This window comes from Rousettus aegyptiacus, unplaced genomic scaffold (genome assembly GCF_014176215.1).
Source record: "Rousettus aegyptiacus isolate mRouAeg1 unplaced genomic scaffold, mRouAeg1.p scaffold_m13_p_17, whole genome shotgun sequence".
Lineage (NCBI taxonomy): Eukaryota > Metazoa > Chordata > Mammalia > Chiroptera > Pteropodidae > Rousettus > Rousettus aegyptiacus.
In genome coordinates, this window is record NW_023416292.1 from 1,350,334 (window position 1) to 1,370,304 (window position 19,971).

General features: G+C 38.5%; 2 protein-coding genes across 3 annotated transcripts in view; one reads left to right on the plus strand and one right to left on the minus strand.

Annotated features, from left to right (window-relative positions):
- CD48 (CD48 molecule) overlaps window positions 1-6,922 on the minus strand; it is a 38,829-nt gene extending 31,907 nt beyond the window's left edge. Inside the window, exon 1 of one of the 2 annotated variants that reach the window (XM_036235311.1) lies at window positions 6,690-6,922. In XM_036235311.1, the coding sequence (XP_036091204.1) occupies window positions 6,690-6,771 (82 nt within the window). In that variant the 5' untranslated portion in view covers window positions 6,772-6,922. The remainder of the gene's footprint in view (window positions 1-6,689) is intronic. The other variant, XM_036235312.1, reaches the window with a different exon arrangement.
- SLAMF7 (SLAM family member 7) overlaps window positions 1-19,971 on the plus strand; it is a 39,026-nt gene that overhangs the window by 1,637 nt on the left and 17,418 nt on the right. Inside the window, exon 2 of the mRNA XM_036235309.1 lies at window positions 3,026-3,115. Within this exon, the coding sequence (XP_036091202.1) occupies window positions 3,103-3,115 (13 nt within the window). The 5' untranslated portion in view covers window positions 3,026-3,102. The remainder of the gene's footprint in view (window positions 1-3,025; window positions 3,116-19,971) is intronic.

The window sequence follows — 19,971 nt, forward strand, 5'->3', positions numbered from 1 at the left end:
GAAAAGGGAGTGAGTTAGAATTATGTTGGCAGTTTGGCTGCTTTTAGATTTAATTGAACACGTCTGTGAGATGAAAAATATGAACCCGCTATTCCCTTCATATTGTCACTTCCTGCCTCTCATAGTATCCACTTCTTTATATGCAGAAAATGATTCCAGTGTTATAAAATATATCTCTTCATAGAAGTGGACTTTTAACTCCAAGCAAGATACTCATCTCAGCCTCTACTGTTCCAACACTGGGGCAAGAGGCAGAATAGAAGCTGTGTTCGACCAACTTTATGAGAGTATCTTGGCTGCTATGTGGCATCTTCCTTAAGGATCTAAACTTAATAGGGGCATAATGTATTAGCATTCTGTTCACTTTTCTAAACCTCGTGCCTGATACATAGCAGACCCTCAGCAAATATTTGTCGATGTATGGCTAAATTAAATACAATTCTACTGTATGTGGTATTCTTTATGATGGTTTTTCAACATTGGCAACAAGTGATACAAAATTATCGGCCCCCCCATCACACAGCCCTTCACCATTAATCTTATCCTGTTTGACAACATTTATTTAAACAAAGATTACATATCATATGATTCCAGAATTTTAAAGATATGTAAAATTGCTCATTAAAATATCTACTTGGTCCCAAAATGGCAGATTTCTCATATCCAAATATTGCTAATTCAGGGATTCTCCTAGTACATCCAATATTTTCAACCATGGCATGCCTTGGAGTACTTTTTAAAATGCCAAAATTCTAGCCTATTCCTTTGAATTTCATTGGTCTCAAGTGGGACCAGCACAAGTATTTTTCTAAGCTCCCTCAGAGTCTAAGTAGTCATATTTGATCACCACTGCCCTTTACTGAACCTATGAGCTGTGTTAACAGAAGGCCCATATTAAAATAAATGATGATAGTAACTATGGCAATTGAAAGTCTCTCCTTCCCAAATGTTTCATATATAGATCAAACTCCTAATTTGGGCCTCATTAATAGTAGGTCCCTACATCAAAATCAGGTCTCAGCATATAATAGCAGTGCTAAAATGAAAATCATTAACTACTTAAAAAACAAAAAACACAAACTAATGTCCTACTTGAGACATATCTAACCTTCTCCACTTCCACAGTCAAAAATAATGCAAAGTGCATGGATGTCATCTCATGCTAGAATTGCTGAGCTTATTTTACAAATCACTGAGGTTAAACCTACAGATGTCAGGAAATTATAAAATCAATCTCACTGAAAGTTTAACATGGAAAAGGAAGAGTGGTGAGGGTAGGCAGGGAAAACAGGGAGTGGAGACTGAAGGAGAAAATGACTCAGTTTAGGATGACAGCAGAGAAAATAAATTGAAGGAGAATGAGATGAAAAGGGACAGGGCCATGATTGGCACTTACTCTATTTAAATGAACAAAATAAAATCAATTAATGAAAGAACAATTCCAGTAAAGGGAGAGGTGCCTTAACAATTAGCTCTTTTTTAAAAAAAATCTAAATACAGGCAAATGTGTGATAAGGCCAATGAACAAAATCCTGTCTTTACTAGTTGCTTCCTCTGACAAGTTGCAGCTTCCTTTGAGTGTTTTATGCACGGTTTCTGCTGTACTCTCTGTCCTTTGCCATGGTGGCTATTGAAGAATTTTTAAAAGAAGAGTAAAATAAGCAAATAACTATTTTAGAAAATTTATACCAACAGCAGCATGGAAATAGATAGAAGAATGGAGTAAAAAGCACAGCTAGGATAAAAGATTGTCACAATAATTGGAGAAAAATAAGAGAAAATGGTGTATTGATCTAGGATAGGTGGTTTAATCTGTCAGTAGAGTGAATGAATTTATATATATTTTAGAGATATTTTTGAAGGCAGAATTAAAATGATTTATTCACTGGATAGTCAAGGGAAAGAAATGAATTGAAGATGACTCTTAAAATCCTGGCTTGAGCAGTTGGACATAGAGATGCTATTTACTGAGATAGGAAACAGTGGAGAAAAAGCAGGTTACAATAATTTTTTTAAGTCAGCATATTTTTTGACACTCTTCTAATCAGAAAGTGGGGTCTTCTCCCCTTGATGACTGTCTCAATGAAAGAGAATACAGCAGAAGAGTAACTTACAAAGCTAAATTAGAAACGATCAGACGTATTTGCCTGTTTCTCTTGGGTTTAGTCTCACTCAGCCTAGGCACCAGCCATGTGAATAATGAAGCCTTAGAGATGAACCCAGACCCCACAATGATCTGGTTGCAAGCTCATGTGACACCCCAAGGTGCTGAGCACATTTCACCCCAAGATTTGTGAACAAAAATAAATGGTTGTTGTTATTTCAAGCCACTGGTTGTGGTGGCTTGCAACACATAAAACAGGTAGCCAGAACAGAGATGATGAGTTAGATTTTGGATATGTGTTTGGAGAGTTTGCAGATGTTTAAAAAACAGTTAGAAACTCAGATCTGGGGCTCAGGGCTTTGGAGTTCACTTATGCTCTCCCCAGTCTCTTGTCAGTCTCAGATTGTGTGTGTCACAATTGCAAGGCAATTTCACATTCTTTATTTGATTTGATCTTAATAATAATTCCTTGAAGAAATGGAGAACATAATATTTTACCCATTATAGAATTGAAAAAGCTGAGCCTCAGGAAGCTTTTGCAACTTATGGAAAATCCCATGGTGTGGAACTCAGAGAAAACATAGGTCTTCTGATTCCTGGTACATGCTTATTCCACTGCATTCTGCCAAGTGCTGTGGAGAGATGGGGAACATGCCTAGTAGAGGAGCGTGCCCTAAAATCAGTGATCTGAGAACTCAAGTCTGAGGAGAGATGAAGGAGAAAATTTTAAAGTGTTTCTCAAATTTTTTCACAAAAGTATTTCTTACCATGGAGGAGACAACTATTGTACTTCCAGGAAATGTGAATGTATAGCCCAAAAAAAGTTATTTGAAGTCATTTATTCATATAATCAACTATTATTTACTGAGGCCATGCTATGTTCCAGGCACTGTGCTAAGTACATGATCCTTGTCTTTACAGAGCTGAAGGAAACAGACAATCAAACATGAAATTCGCCAACTATAATCTGAAGCCTGAAGTTTCCAGGAGGCAGTCATATGAAAATGGAAGGTAAGGGAGGGAATGGGAAAGAGGCAGGCACTGAGAATCCTAGGCAGAAGGAAAGGCATGTGTTACATAGGCCTTAGTAGCAAGAGAGAAAGCATCTCCTCAGGGCAAAAAAAAAAAAAAAAAAGTTCAATTTAGATGGTATGTAGTTAGTGGAATGTGGTTAATGGAAGTCATAAATTGGGGATAAGATGACCATCTGTAGGCATAATCTATGCACAAAAAAGTTCAGGCACCTTGAACTTTCTAGAGAAAGTCCTGAAATATTCCAGTTCTCTTGGCAGCTCTATCTTTACCAACAGTTGGATTACTACTTCACATCAGCCCCAACTCTCAAAGCCATATCAATGTCCTATGAGTTGAATCAGCCCTGTGGAGCACATAAAGCCATGACATCATGTCTCTAGCCTTACACAGTCATGAACCAGATCCAAAGTATTATCACCCTGAAAGGCCTTGCTTGAGTGGTCAGTAGAGTTTCCTCTGAGCATGTCTACCCCAACACTCTAAAAGTTATATACTGTTGTAATTTCCCCATGTTTGTTCACTTTTACTCATTTTTCTTATAGTGGTGTATATTAAAGCTCTTTACATGAAAAAGTTTTTATTATGAGAATGGTGAGAAAGGCAATAGTTTAACTCTCGCTTCTCAGCTGGTCTGGGAAGACAGGTACTGGAGGGTCAGGCAGCTATAACAGGAAAAATAAAGTTAGCTCAGTCTCTGAGCACATGAGGTGGCCAGAACAAGCCTGTGCCTAGGGAATTAACCTTAATGCTTAAGGTGTTTGGGCTGCCTTTTATACTGAGGCACTTCAGGCCTATGCTCAACTCTCATTTAGAGACGTAGAAAGAGCAGTCCTTTCTGAGTTTTCTTTTTTTTTCTTTTTTCCCCCCATCTTTACTGAAATATAATAGATAATTAGTTGTTTGTATTTACATTGTACAAATCAATGAGTTTTTCAATTGTATCTGGCAGAGAATAATGTACCAGTTTCAGTTGTACAGCAGAGTGATCAGAGATCCACATAACTCGCAAAGTAATCACCCCACTAAATCTAGTACCCCTCCTACCCTTTACATATTTATTACAACATTATTAACCATCTTCCCATGCTACATTCTACATGTCCATGTCTATTTTGCGTCTATCCATTTGAACCTCTTAATCCCTTTGCCTTTGCTCACTCCTGACCCCCCTCCCATCTAATATCCCCCTAAATATTCTCTGTATCTATAAGTTTATTTCTGCTTTTGTTGTTGATTTTGTTCTTTAGATTCCACATATACGTGAAATCATGTAATATTTGTCTTTATCTGACCCATTCTATTGAGCTCAATGCCCTCTAGATCCATCAAGGTAATATCTTTTTCCATCTCCTTCCTTTTAATCTCTGTATGTCTTTTAATCTGAAGTGAGTCTCTTGTAGGCAGCATAGGAGAGGTCTTATTTTCTGATCCATTCAGCCACTCTATCTTTTGATTGGAGCACTTCATTCTTTTCCATTTGAGGTACTTGTTGATAGGGATGTAGTTATTACCATTCTTTATTCATGTTTTTGAGTCATGTTTTTTCACCTTAAAAAAGTCCCTCCAACATTTCCTGTAATACTGGCTTAGTGTTGATGAATTCCTTTAGCTTATTTTTGTCTGGGAAGCTCTTTTTCAGTCCTTTGACTCTAAATGACAGCTTTGCTGGATAAAGAATTCTTGGTTGTAGATTCTGGGTCTTCATCACATTGACTATTTTGTGCCAAGCCCTTCTGTCCTGCAAAATTCTTTTGAGAAATCAGTTGCCAGTCTTATGGATGTTCCCTTGTAGGTAGCTAATTGTTTTCTTTTGCTCCTTTTAAGATTCTCTCACTGTATTTAATCTTTGGCATTTTAATTATGATGTGTCTTGCTGTGGGCCTCCTTGGGTTTAAATTTTTGGGGACTCTCTGAGCTTCCTGGCATTTTATGTCTATTTCTTTTATCAGGTTAGGGAAGTTGTCCATCATTATTTCTTCAAATAGCTCTTCAACATCTTGCTTTCCTTCCGGGAGCCCTATGACATGGATATTTTTACATTTAATGGTGCCCCATAGGCTCCTTAAATTATTATTATAGTTTTGGCTTCTTTTTTCTTGCCATTCTGATTGAGTGTCATTGGCTTTCCCATTTTCTATATAGGTCATTTGATCCTCTTCTTTATTCACTCTCTTTATTCCATTTAATATATTCTTCATCTCAGATAATGTGTTCTTCATTTCTGACTGGTTCCTTTTTATAATTTCCATGTCCGTTTTTATGTTTTTTATCTCTTTGTTAAAGTTCTCACTGAGTTCATCTACACTTTCCCTAAGTTCATTGAGCATCTTTATAACCAGCGTTTTGAACTCTGCATCTGTTGAGCAAAACAGGACAGCTGCCACTAGCATGAGTCTTGGAGCTGTTTAGCAAAGAGCATCTGACTAAGAGAGAACACACCTGGATGTGGCTTTGTGGAGCTATAAGTTGGGTGAGGCAAAGTTTGAGAGAATCATCTGGGTTGAGTGACCTCTGTTATCCAGTTTGATAACCTCTCCACTATGGTGGCACTGAGTCCGCACACTGGGAGTGGAGAGGTCTCAATAGAGGAACAATTAGGGTTCCCTGGTGGTTTAGTGGTTAGAATTTTGCACTCTCAACAAAGGAACAATGGATACCACAGGCACTTCTGTACAGAGCAAGTCTCACCTCAGCCCTCACTCCAACAACTCAGTGTCCCCCTGTAAGTCCCTGGTGCCCCCTGTGCAACCAAACCAGAGCTGGTGCTCAGAGAGAGCAGGTTCGTCACCAGACACAGCCCCTTTAAGAGGCATCTGCAGCTGCCACTGCCACGCCTCCATCCCACTGAGCCAGCAGCACCCGAGACTGGGCACACTTGTGTCCTCACCCTGTCCTACCTTCTGCCAATAGAGGGTGATTTCTTAGTTCTCTCCCTAGTTGTATGGCTTGTTCATCTAGGTCCCAGGCAATTCTCCTTGCTGTTTGCTCCCTGTATCTGTCACAACTTTGATTTGGTTGCCAGAGAGATGAACAGAACATGTATCAACTATGCCATTTTTTTTCTCCTTCCCAAGTTTTCTTCCCTACAATTTTGATTTTTCTTTGGGACAATGACAATATTTACCTTGGCTCAAGATACACTTCCTTACATAGACAGAAATCTCAAAGAAAACCTCAGGGAACAGCAAAAAATTCCTGAACATAAAAATGTGGCAGCTTCTTCTTAGTGTGGAACTTCCTCTTATTCGAAATGCAAAAAATGCTTGCACAAACCGTGTAAGTAAATATGACGGTCCTACTTCCACATCTCCCCAGGATCCTGTTTTTGTCATGCCCCCCTGGGACAAGAGATGGAGCCCAATTTTCCAAGGCTAAGGAAAGCTCTCCAAATTGCCACTACCCCATTACCAGGATGGACGTACCTGTGGTCTGGAGACTACACCTTTAGGATTGAGCCATATCCCATATCCTATGTGCATAGTCACAGATAGATAACTTATGGAAAATACCTTCAGTGCATAGTCACAGATAGATAACTTATGGAAAATACCTTGAATGCTGGTCTCCAGGAACAAATGAAGCAGCAGTAGAATTTCCAGAGCCTGTTGCCACTTCAACTTTTTGGAGTACATGCTACTCTTCAGAGCTTTCCAGGAAGGCTGGAGTCAAGCAAGAAGCAGGCTAGAAAGAGACTGAGGGCTCCAGTGCTCTTGAGTTCGTGGCCCTGGGTTAGAGAAAAATTTCCACTGAGCTTTTTCTCTGCACTATAGTATGGGTGGAACAGCTAACTGGGTGGAGCCTGGTGACCAGAAACAGGAAGCTCCACAGATATTTTTTTTTTTTCTGAGAGCACCACGGAAATGAAGAAATCCATTTTTGTTTTGTTTTGTTTTGTTTTTTAATGTGCATTGGTTCTGTTTTCTGGGGAGAGAATTCATAGCTCCTGTTAGATTCTCAGGGGTATCAGTGCCCAGGAAGAAATTATGCTGATTAATCCAGAGGTTAAAATTAGCAGGTACCCACTCAAGCCGTCAGTGGATTTCTAGCCAGAGTCAACTTTAAGTCAAAGTCAGTGAGTCTCACGTGTGTAAGTCTCTTTCAGAGCAGAAAGTCCCAGAAATCAGATTTATAGCCTTAGTGCTGCACCTCCCACCCTTTTAGCCCCCCCCTCAGGCTCTTTTCCTCTTCTGGTAAATCACTGCTTGAATTCTTACCTTGGCCTATTCGCTGAACAGTACTAGAAAACCAGGATTACTTGACCCAAAAGAATGCATTCTCCATCTTTGTGGTCTAAGAAATTTCAGACTCATCCCTCTTGAATCTAAATGAATTATTTGCACAACCAGGGCACTGGCAAGCCATGGGCCCTGATAACGGCATGTTTGTAACTATTTCTGACTTGGAGACATTTCTGATCCTCACCATGGAGGTAACCGATAAAAACACTGCTCTCCTCAATCTACGAACCCTCTGGATGGCAGTAGTCCTCCTCCCCAAAGGACTAGCTAGGAAACTGGTTGAGAGCTTGGGCCCTCTGGGGGGTCAATTATACTATTTGCAGAGCCACTAAGCAACTGACAAATGTTGAGCTTCTATCAAGTTCTCCCACCTTTTTTCCCCTTTTTTTGAGAACGACTGACATGACACGAGCCTCAGGAAAATAGAGCAGACATCTCCATGTCTGTCACCCCCCCACACACCGGCCAGCCCCCATCCCTTCTTGCCCAAGCCTGTCACATGGCAGAGACACACCTAGGTCAGCAGAGGGCAGCAAAAAGTCAGGGCATCAGTGCTGTGGTCTGCCTGAAGAAGCAGGTGTCTTTTCTAGTGAGGAGGGAGCTGGAACATCGATACAGAAGGCAAGTGCAGAGACAGCCCAGGCACATGGCTCACCAATTTTCTCATGTGAAAACTGTGACTGGGACTCCATCTATTTATGCCCAAACCTGGTTCTTATAGGTGATTAGAAGCCATTTTAAAGGAATTAATTAAAATAATAGCTAATGTTTACTGAAGACTTACTAGGAGGTACTCCCTATGCTATTTTAATATAGATTATCACATTTAATACTTACAATCTTATGTAAGTATAACTATGGTTAATTCCATTTCTCAGATTAGAAAACTGAGGCATCAAACATTAAAGTCACCTTGCTGAAGGCCCAACTTTCCAGTTCATTGGGATTGATGCAGGTTCCACTGCTGTGGTCACAAGGCCTGGGCTACCCAGGGCTCTTCTGCTTTCCTTTCCTTTATTCTGCTTTTTACATTTCAAAAGTTGTGAAACTGGGCTAGGACCAGCTCTAAGCTCTAGACATCTGGATAAATGTCTAAACCCAATGAAACATGCAGGAGTGTCACACAGGACAGCTGTCACAGGACCATCCCCTCAGTTATCACCCTATATTCCTATAGTTACTTTAGTATAGCCCTTCAGAGTTACAAAGTGCTTTCACATCCATTCTGTAGTTTTTCTCCCATGACAATCTTTGATATAGGCAAGAGAAGGCAGCTTTATTCTAATTTTACAGATGAATAAAGTGTGAATCATAGAAATAAGATGACTTGTAGTGGCAGACCCTACATTAGAACTACTCTGTGCTCGAATAACCCCTTAGACTTTACCCATTGCAGTCCTTGCTCTTTGCATTGTAATTGCTGCCTTATGTGCATATTTCCCTAATAGAGCATGGTTCATCTAAAGGTAGACAAATGTCTTTTAACTATATTTTCAACAATATGGTGGGTGATACAAATCATGTTAATGAGAAATGAGGAGCACAAGGGTTTTGGTTCCGGGCCCTCCACCACAGTCCTTGAAGTAGGTCTTTGGGTGCTTGGGGTCAGCATGTGGGGATCTAGTCACAGCCAACACTGGCACAAAAATGGGGTAAACTTCCTTCTCAGAGTCCTCTTCCCCAAAGGACATGCTGTGTGAATGGTGGGACCCAGAGAAAGAACGTGAGTGAAAGATCAGAGAAACTGGAATATATAATTGTGATGTGAGGTCTTATAGTGATTCACTCATCTATGCCCACTTAGAAGTGACTTGTAGAAACTGGGCAGTTTTGGGAAAGTTTAGCCCTAGACCCACATGATGTAACAGGAAATGATAATCAGCAAAGTCCAATCTTGTAAATGGGCAAGAGGGTAACCAGTCATGTGCATTTCCAGGGACATTTTAACACTAATTTAAATATTTCAGAGTAAGTTGAAAGAAGCATTTTACTGAAGATGTCCAACACTTTTGTCAAATTGGGCTTAAAATATATTAGTAAGAAAAGTATCAAAATGTTTCTGGGTTTTTTTTAGCTTGAAATTTAATGTTCTCTATTTCATACTTTAATCTCATGCTTCATTATTTTACAAAGAAAAATTTAAATGACAGTTGAGTATAAAATCACATAAGAAAACATGACTGCTATACTTGCTATATGCCCACTTTTGGTAATATATTCTAATTATAGGTTTTTGAAAAAAATGCCTACTGAAAAAGCCATTTTTAAAATTAAATGAGTTGTAACAGTACTGTCCTGCTTTAGAGCAACAACTGTTTCTCATTTTGAGATGACACAGATTTTCTCCTGGAAATATACAAGCATTCTATTCATTTTCTCTCACCCCCATATTGTTGCTGAATCTTCCCTTACATTCTGCTCTGTCACTGTACCAATCTTGAATAAGATGGAGTCTTGAAGCCCTGAGAAATCTTACTCCTTTTCTGTTTCCTCTCCAAATAGAGAGAAAGAAATGCTGGGTATCATTTATAATTACTCAAGTTTTATTGCTCAAGATACTCATTCATTCATTCAACACACATATTGAGAATCTACTATGTACCAGGCACTGTTCTAGTTGATCAGAATAATGAGCAAACAGACAAAGTCCCTCTCCTAGTCCTTAGATTTTATTACAGTAGATTCCATAAAAAAATAATAATAGTAAAGCAGGGTAAGGGGATAGAGAACAAAAGATCATAGAGTGATGTTTTATTGAAGGGACAAGGAAGTCATTGCTAACAGGTAACATTGAATAAATCTTAAGGAAGAGATAGCTATATAGATATCTAGGGGAAGGGCTTTTCTCTAGTGCAAAGGCCTTGAGGTGGGAGTGTGCTTAGACTATTCAGGAACAGTGAGGAGGTTAGTATGACAGATGTGGAACAGGCTAGGAGGAAAGAACTAGGAGATGGTATCGACAAGGTAGCCAAGAGCTATCATGTAGGGTCTTGGTGGCCCTGTAAAGAACTTTTCATTTTATCATAAGTGCTAGGGGAAACAACTGGAAAGCAAAGGAATAATATGATCTGATTTATATATTAAAAGTATTACTCTAGTCGCCTGTGAAGAACAGATTATAGGCAACCAAGGTACAGTACTGGGGCAAGAAGACTAGTTAGGTAGCTGTTGCAATAGCACAGACAAGAGATGGTAATGCAAAGGTTGGTAAAGGTGATAAAAAAACAACCAGTTTCTGGACATTTTCCAAAGAAGAGCCAATAGAATTTTCTTGTGGATGGATATGGGATATGAGAAAGTGAAGTCAAAGATAATTGTAATTTTCTGGCATGAAAAAATTAATGACTAGAGCTATAATTTACATAGTTGGAGGAGGTAGAGGATAGGAAAGCAAGAGTTTGATTTGGCACATGTGAAGTTTTAGATGCTTGTTAAATATTCAAAGGAAGATGCTAAGTAGGTGGAATTTAGGAAAGAGTTCAGAGTTAGAAATAAAATTGGGCATTTCAAACCAAAAGACTAAGGAATTGGGATCAAGAAATGAGTAAGTCTAAGGATTGAATCCAGAGACCTTTCAATATTTATAGATGGGAGAGATTTTCCAACACTGAGCAAAGGAGAATGAGAAGACGTGGGTAGGAAGAAACAAGAGATAATGGAGTCCTATGGACCAAAGTATCTCCAGAAAGAGAAAATAACTAAGTAAATTACTTTTGTTTCAAAATAGGCTTTTTGTTTTCAGTTCCTCATTTCAGATGTCTGGGTGGGTGCCCTCAGGACTTTTTGCTGATCTCATTCCACCCCATCTAGGCCCCTTACTATGTCAAGACAGCTTCTCTTCATATCTTCCCAGAAATCATGCCATACTCATTTCTAGGACAAGAAAACCATTGCATGAAGCACAAAAGTAAAATGGTTTGAATTAGAATGAAACATGTGCTCCAAAACCACCATTGGGTCAGTTTTTACAAAATGTGTAACCTTGGGGAAAATATCCCTCTAGTTCTTAATTAAACTAGGTTAGGATTAGTAGACAAATGTCAACCTGTGAGCCAAGTTAGAAAAATATCTGTGTACAATTACAGATTTTTGCTGGTCTTTGATCACTTTTTTATTAGCTCTTATAAGTTGTCTGCAGATTCCTTTAAATGTCCTGTGTCAACAGTGATATGATCTTAAAATAATAGTAATTTGTCTCTCCTTTTCTAATCCATATACATCTTAGTTATTCTTTCATCTCATTGCTTTGCCCAGGGCCCTGGTTAATTAATGAATAGTGGCAGTGACTGGAGAAAATTTTGTCTTGTCCTGACTTTGATAATTTTTCCTCTAAAGTATCAGCATTTAAGTATGAAATTCGCTGTAGTTTCCTACAAATTTTTGAAATGATGAGTATTGAATTTTATCAGTTTTTATTATATCTTCTGATATGATCATATGTTATTTTGTCTTTAGTCAATGTGCTGAATTTTTATAATGCTAGCCCATTCTCATAATCCTGGGATATGACATTTGGTCATGATGTATTTTTAACACATGGATGGATTCGACTTGTTAATGTTCTACTTAGGATCTTTGCAACTGTGTTCATAAGTAATACTGGTCTTTAATTTTCTTTTTCTGTTTTTGAATGATTTTGGTATCTAGATTCCTTTAGATGTATATACACTCTCTTCTATTCATGTATTTTGGGTTTCTGCACCATTTCTCATTCACAGAAATTGTCATTTTAATTTTGAGCAAGTTTATATAATTTAATACATTTAAAATGTTTTATCTATCATTACTGTGTTTTTCAAGTCAAGTAATGAAAGTATCTATGTTGGATTCATTTCACCAATTACAAAGAAGTTTTTGTTTTTGTTTTTAAGATTTCACCATTTTTTTAATGGAGTCAGAAGGAAGAAAGGATATAAAAATGTATGATCAGACTTCTCATTCCAGAGAAGATAAGCAGGCATATTTTTCTATATTTTTCCCAGTAAGTACAGATAAAAACTCTGAATATAATGTATAAAATACAAAAATAAGAAGATACTTAAAGGTGGAAAGAAGAAAGGTTGTCTAGGAACCTCTAGATCTGAGAAATAACTGGGCAATTAGTTCCTTGCATTTCCTATTTATTACTTATTTATCCTGGGCTGCATGGTGGACAGACTGTAACCCAGAAATGCTAACCCCCCAAAAGCCTTCTCTGCCTTGGCAAAAGACTGGAAAAGAAGGAGCCTAGAATCACAGAAGCCTTTAGACAATAACAAGCCTTTTTCAACCAAATCCCATTAAAAAAATGTGGAGCCTCACCTCATCAGCAGAGCTCAAGTGGAAAGCTTAGACTTCACTCTCCCTTAACAGTAAGAAGGATTCCCTCCCCCTCCCCACTGTGGTGACATTAAAAGAGGTTGAGTGGGAAAACTGAACTCCCACTTTACCTAGAAAGTAATGAGGCACTACTTCCCTTCTTTTTTGGGGTGAAATTGGGGAAGGTCAAGTGGAGGGTCTGAATTTTCACAACCACCCAGTGGAAATAAGGTCATCATCCATCCCAACATCACAGTGTCAAAATTACTTGTCATGTGAAATAGCAGGAAAAGACTCTCTTGAATGGAAAAAAGGGCAATAAGGCAATCGATAGCCACCAAAGCCAAGATGAGAGATGGTAGAATAATCTGACAAGGATTTTAAAATGGCCATCATGAAAATGCTTCAGTAAGTAATTATGAACACACTGGAAACAAAACAAAACAAAACAAAAAATACTGGAAAGTCTTAGCAAAAGCATAGAAGATATAAAGAAGAACCAAAAAGAATTTAGAACTAGATAATGCAATAATTGAAATTTAAAATTCACTTAATAGATTTAATGGCCAAATGGAGACGGTAAAGAAAAAAAATCAATGTACTTGAAGATAGACAATACAAAATGCCCAATCTGAATAACAACAGAGAGCAAATCAACTTTAAAAAGTTAACAGAGACTATAGCTCTATGGGACAATAACAAAAAATCTAACATTTGTGTCATCAGAGTTCCAGAAAAAAAGGGGAAAAATAAGAATGTAGGACTATAAAAAGAAAAGTATTTAAAAAAATACTAAAATTTTCCCAGATTGGCAAAAGGCATAAAACTACATATTTAAGAAACTAAGTGGATCCAAAATAAGAGAAACTCAAATAGATATATGCCAAGACACATAATCAACCAGCTGAAAACAACAATATAGAAAAGATTTTGAAAACAGCTAGAGAGAAACAACATGTTAACTAAAAGGGAAAACAACTTGAATGAGTGCTGATTTCTCATTAGATATCACTGAGGACAAGAGTTGCATAATATTTTTTAAGTGCTGAAAGAAGAGAACTCTGAATCTAGAATTCTATTCTCATGAAATGAAGATAAAATCAAGACCTTATCAGGTGAAGAAAAACTAACAGAATTTGTCACCGGTAGACCTATCCTATGGCTAAAGGAATACCTTAAAACAGAAAGAAATGATAAAAGAAGGAAACATGGAAACATGGAAAATTAGGAATGAAGAAAGAAAAATGGAAAGAATAAAAATATGAGTAAAATAATAGACTATTCTTCTCTTGAGTATTCTAAACTATTTTTGACAATTGAAGGAAAAATTATAACATTACCTGATTACCTATAACATTACCCTCGATGTATGTAGAGGATACATTTAAGACAAGTTATTAAAGAGGAATTGTAAAGGAATTTAGTACAGATATGGTTTCCATACTTTTGTTGAACTGGCAAAATGCCAACACCAGTAGACCATAAGTTATGTATGTATAATGTAATGCCTAGAGTAGCCATTTAACAAATCTACGCAAAGAGATACACTCAAGATACACTATAGATAAATCAAAATAGCATTATAAAAATTATTCAAGTAACCTTCAGAATAACAACAGCAACAAAAACAAAACCAGGCTTAAACCTTAGTATGTCAATAATTTTATTCTATAAATCAATGAAATGGAATAAATAACCCTAGAATATATCCACACAAATATGATCAATTGATTTTTGACAAAGGTGCAAAAGCAATATAAGACAGTCTTTTTCAATTAATGGTGCTGGAAGAATTGGACATCCACAGTAAAAAAAAAAAAGTAAAAACCTCAGCTGGAAGGGGAGCCAACACTATGCCTTAGTCTAGCACCCTACTGAGCAATCTACAAACCAGCCAGCTTCCCTGTGCAGACTCCTCCCACAGGGCCATTAGGAAGCTGCTGGCCTGAACAGATGAGTGCCATCCCCCACACTCCCTCCCACCCCGCCCCCTGCTGACCCCTGTCTACCCAATCTACAGATTTCCCAGGGCATTTGTTGCTGGAGAGCTGCCAGGGCCAAGCATTTGCAGCTGGTAGCCAGCACTGTGAGTGGGAATTTCTGAGATAATTTCAGGCAGATCACTGCTGCCAACATGAACTTAGGCAGATATTAGGGATCTGTGGACAAGTCCCAGACAGCTGGTCTTGCTGTGATCTGAGACTTCTGCAGGAACAGGTGAATGGTTATTGAAGCAAGACAGAGGCTGTATTGATCTGATAGCCATTGTCTCCTTACCCAAAAATTGTCCCAGGTGGCCCATTCACAGTGAACTGCCACCGCCCTGCCCCCCCCATCCACAAACTTTGGCTAGTACAGGGTGGACACTGCATGGAAATCAGTGGCAGGCAAACCTCTGCTGCCTGCAAGAGTTACAATACCATGTCTGGGGAGTGCAGGGGTCTGTGGGACCACCTGAGACGGCTGCTGGTCTCACTGTGATCTGTTACTATAGCAGAAAAGACCAGGCACAGAAGTTGCAGCAAAACTGAGACTGTATTAGCTGAGAGACCTTGTATCCCTGAGATCCCACTTCACCCAAGCCACAACTGAGACTGTATTAGCTGAGAGACCTTGTATCTCTGAGATCCCACTTCACTCAAGCCACTGCAGCCCACTGACAGGCAGCCTCCACCCTTGCTTGGCTCTAGGGTTGTTCGGTTAGCACAGGCAAAGAACTGGGCTAGTGCACTGAGCACATTTCAGAGAAAACAGCTGTGAGCAGACCATTGCTGCCTGTATTAGCCTGATGGTCTTTGTCTCCCTGAGCTTCTGCCCCATCCAATATACAAAGTGCCCACCATACTTTGATAGGTAGCTGTCCCTGTCCTGGGGTGGCACATTCAGGCCTAAGGTGGGCGGTGGCTGACCTTGCTACAATTGGAAACTTGTACAGGGAATCACAGAGACAGCTTTGGCATGTAAATTGACAATGCAGTGGCAGGCAGATATTTACTCAATAGACGCAGGAGTCTCCTGAGATCTCTGCACTACACAACACTCATATCGCCAGAGACTTATTCAGTTTCAGAGCCTTATGAGCCTCTGACAGGCAGTGTCTGACCTGGAGGAGCACTGCACCCTCTGCTAAACTGCCTAGATCGGAGACCAAGGATAACTGGACTTCTGCCTACAACGTGGTCTCTTCCACTTGCCTAGATTCAGCATAGGTAACAACCTCTGCAGATTGCTTTGTAGTTCCCTTGAGGTAGCCCTGAGCAATCAAAAGCAGTAGCTGACCAAAGCCTACTGGGGATCCTTTGCAAAGAGGCCACAAAACCAAAGCATCTGCAGGCTGGCACCAGATGACAATGGAGCAAATTTAGACTAGCCCCATTAGCAGTACACACAAAGGGTGGTTGCAGCAAGTACATGAGCCTGCTAGGGCAAATTATACTGAGTGGGGTGAGCCCCCACAGCAACTCTTACCCTGTGGGTGTAGCCAGTTCCCACAATTAATCAGCCTGAGCTTTAATGCTATCCACTCATATGCTAACAACAAAAGGCTTGGTGACAACAGAAGATCACACACAACCCACACAAAGATCACGTCCAGAGCTCCTGGCATAGCGGATCACGGATAGTGCACCACTGGGCCACTCAGGACACATTCCATATTAGGCCATCCGGCCAAGGCTGAGAGACAAAACAAATATTCCTGACACATACAAACGAATTCAGAGAGGCTAAAAAAAATGAGAAAACAGAGAAATATGCCACAGATGAAACAACAGGAGAAAACTCCAGAATATAAGCTAAATGAAATGGAGGCAAGCAGCCTACCAGAGACAGAGTTCAAAATAAGGGTCATAAGGATGCTCAATGAACTCATGGGGAGAATGGCTGAGCACAAGGAGAACCTCAACACCATAAAAAAGGACGTAGAAACATAAAAAAGAACTAGACAGAAATTAAGATAAGAATATAACTGAAATGAAGAATACATCAAAAGGATTCAGCAGTAGATTGGATGAAGCAGAAGATTCAATCAGTGAACTGGAAGACAAGGTAACAGAATACATCCAATAAGAATAACAAAAAGAATAAAGAATTTTTTAAAAATGAGGAAAGTTTAAGAGACCTCTGGGGTAACATGAAGTGTAACAACATCCAGATCATAGGCGTACCTGAAGGGGAAGAGAGAGAGCAAGGGATTGAGAATCCATTTGAAGAAATAATGACAGAAAACTTCCCTAACCTGGCAAAGGAATTAGACATATAAGATCAGGAAGCACAAAGAGTCCCAAACAAGAGGAATTCATACAGACCCACACCAAGACCCATCATAATTAAAATGCCAAAGGTCAAAGACAATGAGAGAATCTTAAAAGCAGCCAGAGAGAGGCAGCTAGTTACTTACAAGGGTACCCCATAAGAATGTCTGCTGACTTTTCAATGGAAACTTTGCAGGCCAGAAAGGAATGGCAAGAAATATTCAAAGTTATGTAAAATAAGAATCTATAACCGTGAATACTCTACCCAGCAAGGTTTTTGATTAAAATGGAAGGTGAGATAAGAGTTTCCTAGACAGGAAACAGCTTAGGGAATTTATTGCTAACAAGTTGGCATTACGAGAAATGTTAAGGGTCTTCTGTAAAAAGAGAAGGGGTAAAAAAGAAAATAGGAATAACGAATATGAATAATAAAATGGCAGTAACGATGTGCCTATCAGTAATCACTTTAAATGTAAACGGATTAAATGCTCCAATCAAAAGATATAGGGTAGCCAAATGGATAAGAAAACAAGACCATGCATGTGCTCTCTACAAGAGACCCACTTCAGATCAAACGACACTCACAGACTGAAAGTAAAGGGATGGAAAAAGATATTTCACGCAAACGGAAATGAAAAAAAAAAAAAGCCAGGGTAGCCATACTTATATCAGATAAAATGACTTTAAAAGAAAGGCTATAATAAGAGACAAAAAAGGGCATTACATAATGATAAAGGGATCGATAAATCGAGAGGGCATAACTCTAGTAAATATACACACACCAAACATAGGAGCACCTAAATACCCAAAGATATTATTGACTGACATTAAAGGAGAGATCAACAGTAAGACGCTCATAGTAGGAGACTTTAACACCCCATTGACACCAATGGACAGATCTTCCAGACAAAGAACCAACAAGGAAACAATGGATCTAAAAGACACACTAGAACAGATAAATTTAAGGGATATTTTCAGAGCATTTGACCCAAAAGCAGCAAAATATACATTCTTCTCAAGTGCACGTGGAACATTTTTCAGGATAGACCACATGACAGGACACAAATCAAGTCTCAATAAATTTAAGAAGATTGAAACCATATCAACCGTCTTCTCTGATCACAATGGCATGAAAATAGAAGTCAACAACAATAAAGTCTTGGTGACAACAGAAAATAACTGGAAAATACACAAACACATGGAGGCTAAATGCTATTAAACAATGAATGGGTTATTAATGAGATCGAGGAAGAAATCAAAAGATACCTAGAGACAAATGAAAATGAAAACACAATGATTCAAAATATATGGGACACAGCGAAAGCAGTTTTAAGAGGGGAATCTATAGCAATACAGGCCTACCTCAAGAAACAAGAAAAAGCTCAAATAAAAAAAAGAACACCAATCTAACATTACAAAAAAAATTTCAAGAAAAAGAGCAGCGAACAAAGCCCAAAGTGGATAGGAGGAAGAAATTAATAAAGATCGGAGTAGAAATAAATGAAATAGCTTCTAGAAAAACAATACAATAGGTTAATGAAACCAAGAGCTGGTTCTTTGCAAGAATAAACAAAACTGACGGACCCTTAGCCAGGCTCATCAAAAACGGAAAGAGAGAGAGGACTCAAATCAATAAAATCAGGAATGAAAGAGGAGAAATAACTGCGGACTCCACAGAAATACATTGGATCATAAGAAAATACTACAAGCAATCATATGCCAACAAATTGGACAATCTGGAAGAAATGGACACATTCCTAGAAACATACAATCTCCCAACTATGTCAAAAAGAAACAGAAAATCTGAATTAATTGATTACCACCAATGAAATAGAATTGGTGATCAAAAACCTCCCAATAAACAAAAGCTCTGGACCAGATGACTTCGTAGGTGAATTTTGCCAAACATTCAGAGAAGAATTATCACCTATTCTTCTCAAACTTTTCCAAAAAATTAAAAAAGAGAGAAGGCTCTCTAACTCCTCTTATGAGGCCACCATTACCCTGATTCCAGAACCAGACAAAGACATTACAAAAAAAAGAAAACTATAGAACGATATCTCTTATGAACATTGAGGCAAAATCCTCAGTAAAATATTAGCAAACCGAATTCAGCAATACATTAAAAATATCATACACTGTGACCAAGTTGGATTTATTCCTGGGATGCCGGTTGATACAATATACACAAATCAATTAATGTGATACACCGCATTAACAAATTGAAAGACAAAACCATACGATCATATCAATAGATGCAGAAAAAGCATTCGACAAAATCCAGCATCCATTTATGATAAAAATTCTCAGCAAAGTGGGAATAGAGGAACATACCTCGACATAATAATGGCCATATATGACAAACCTACGGCCAACATCATACTCAGTGGGGAAAAGCTACAAGCATTTTCCTTAAGATCAGGAACAAGACAAGGATGCCCACTTTCACCACTCCTCTTCAACATTGTATTGGCAGACTTAGCCACAGCAATAAGACAAGAAAAAGAAATAAGAGGCATCCGAATTGGAAAGGAAGAAGTAAAACTTTCGTCATTTGCCGATGACATGATACTGTATATAGAGAACCCTAAGATTCCACCAGAAAACTGTTAGAACTGATCAATGGATTCAGTAAAGTAGCAGGTTACAAAATAAATATTCAGAAGTCAGTGGCATTTTTATACACCAATGATAAACTTTCAGAAAGAGAAATTAAGAAAACAATCTCATTTATAATTGCGTCAAAAACTATAAAATACCTGGTAATCAAATAACCCTGGAGGTAAAAGACCTGTTTTCAGGAAATTATAAGTCATTGAAAAAAGAAATTGAAGATGATACAAATAAATGGAAGCATATGCCCTGTTCGTGAGTAGGAAGAATCAACATCGTTAAAATGGCCATACTACCCAAAGCAATCTATAGATTCAATGCAATCCCTATAAAAAAACCAATGGCATTTTTCAGGGAGCTAGAACAAATAATCTTAAAATTCACATGGAGCCATAAAAAACCCCAAAGAGCCACAGCAATCTTGAGAAAG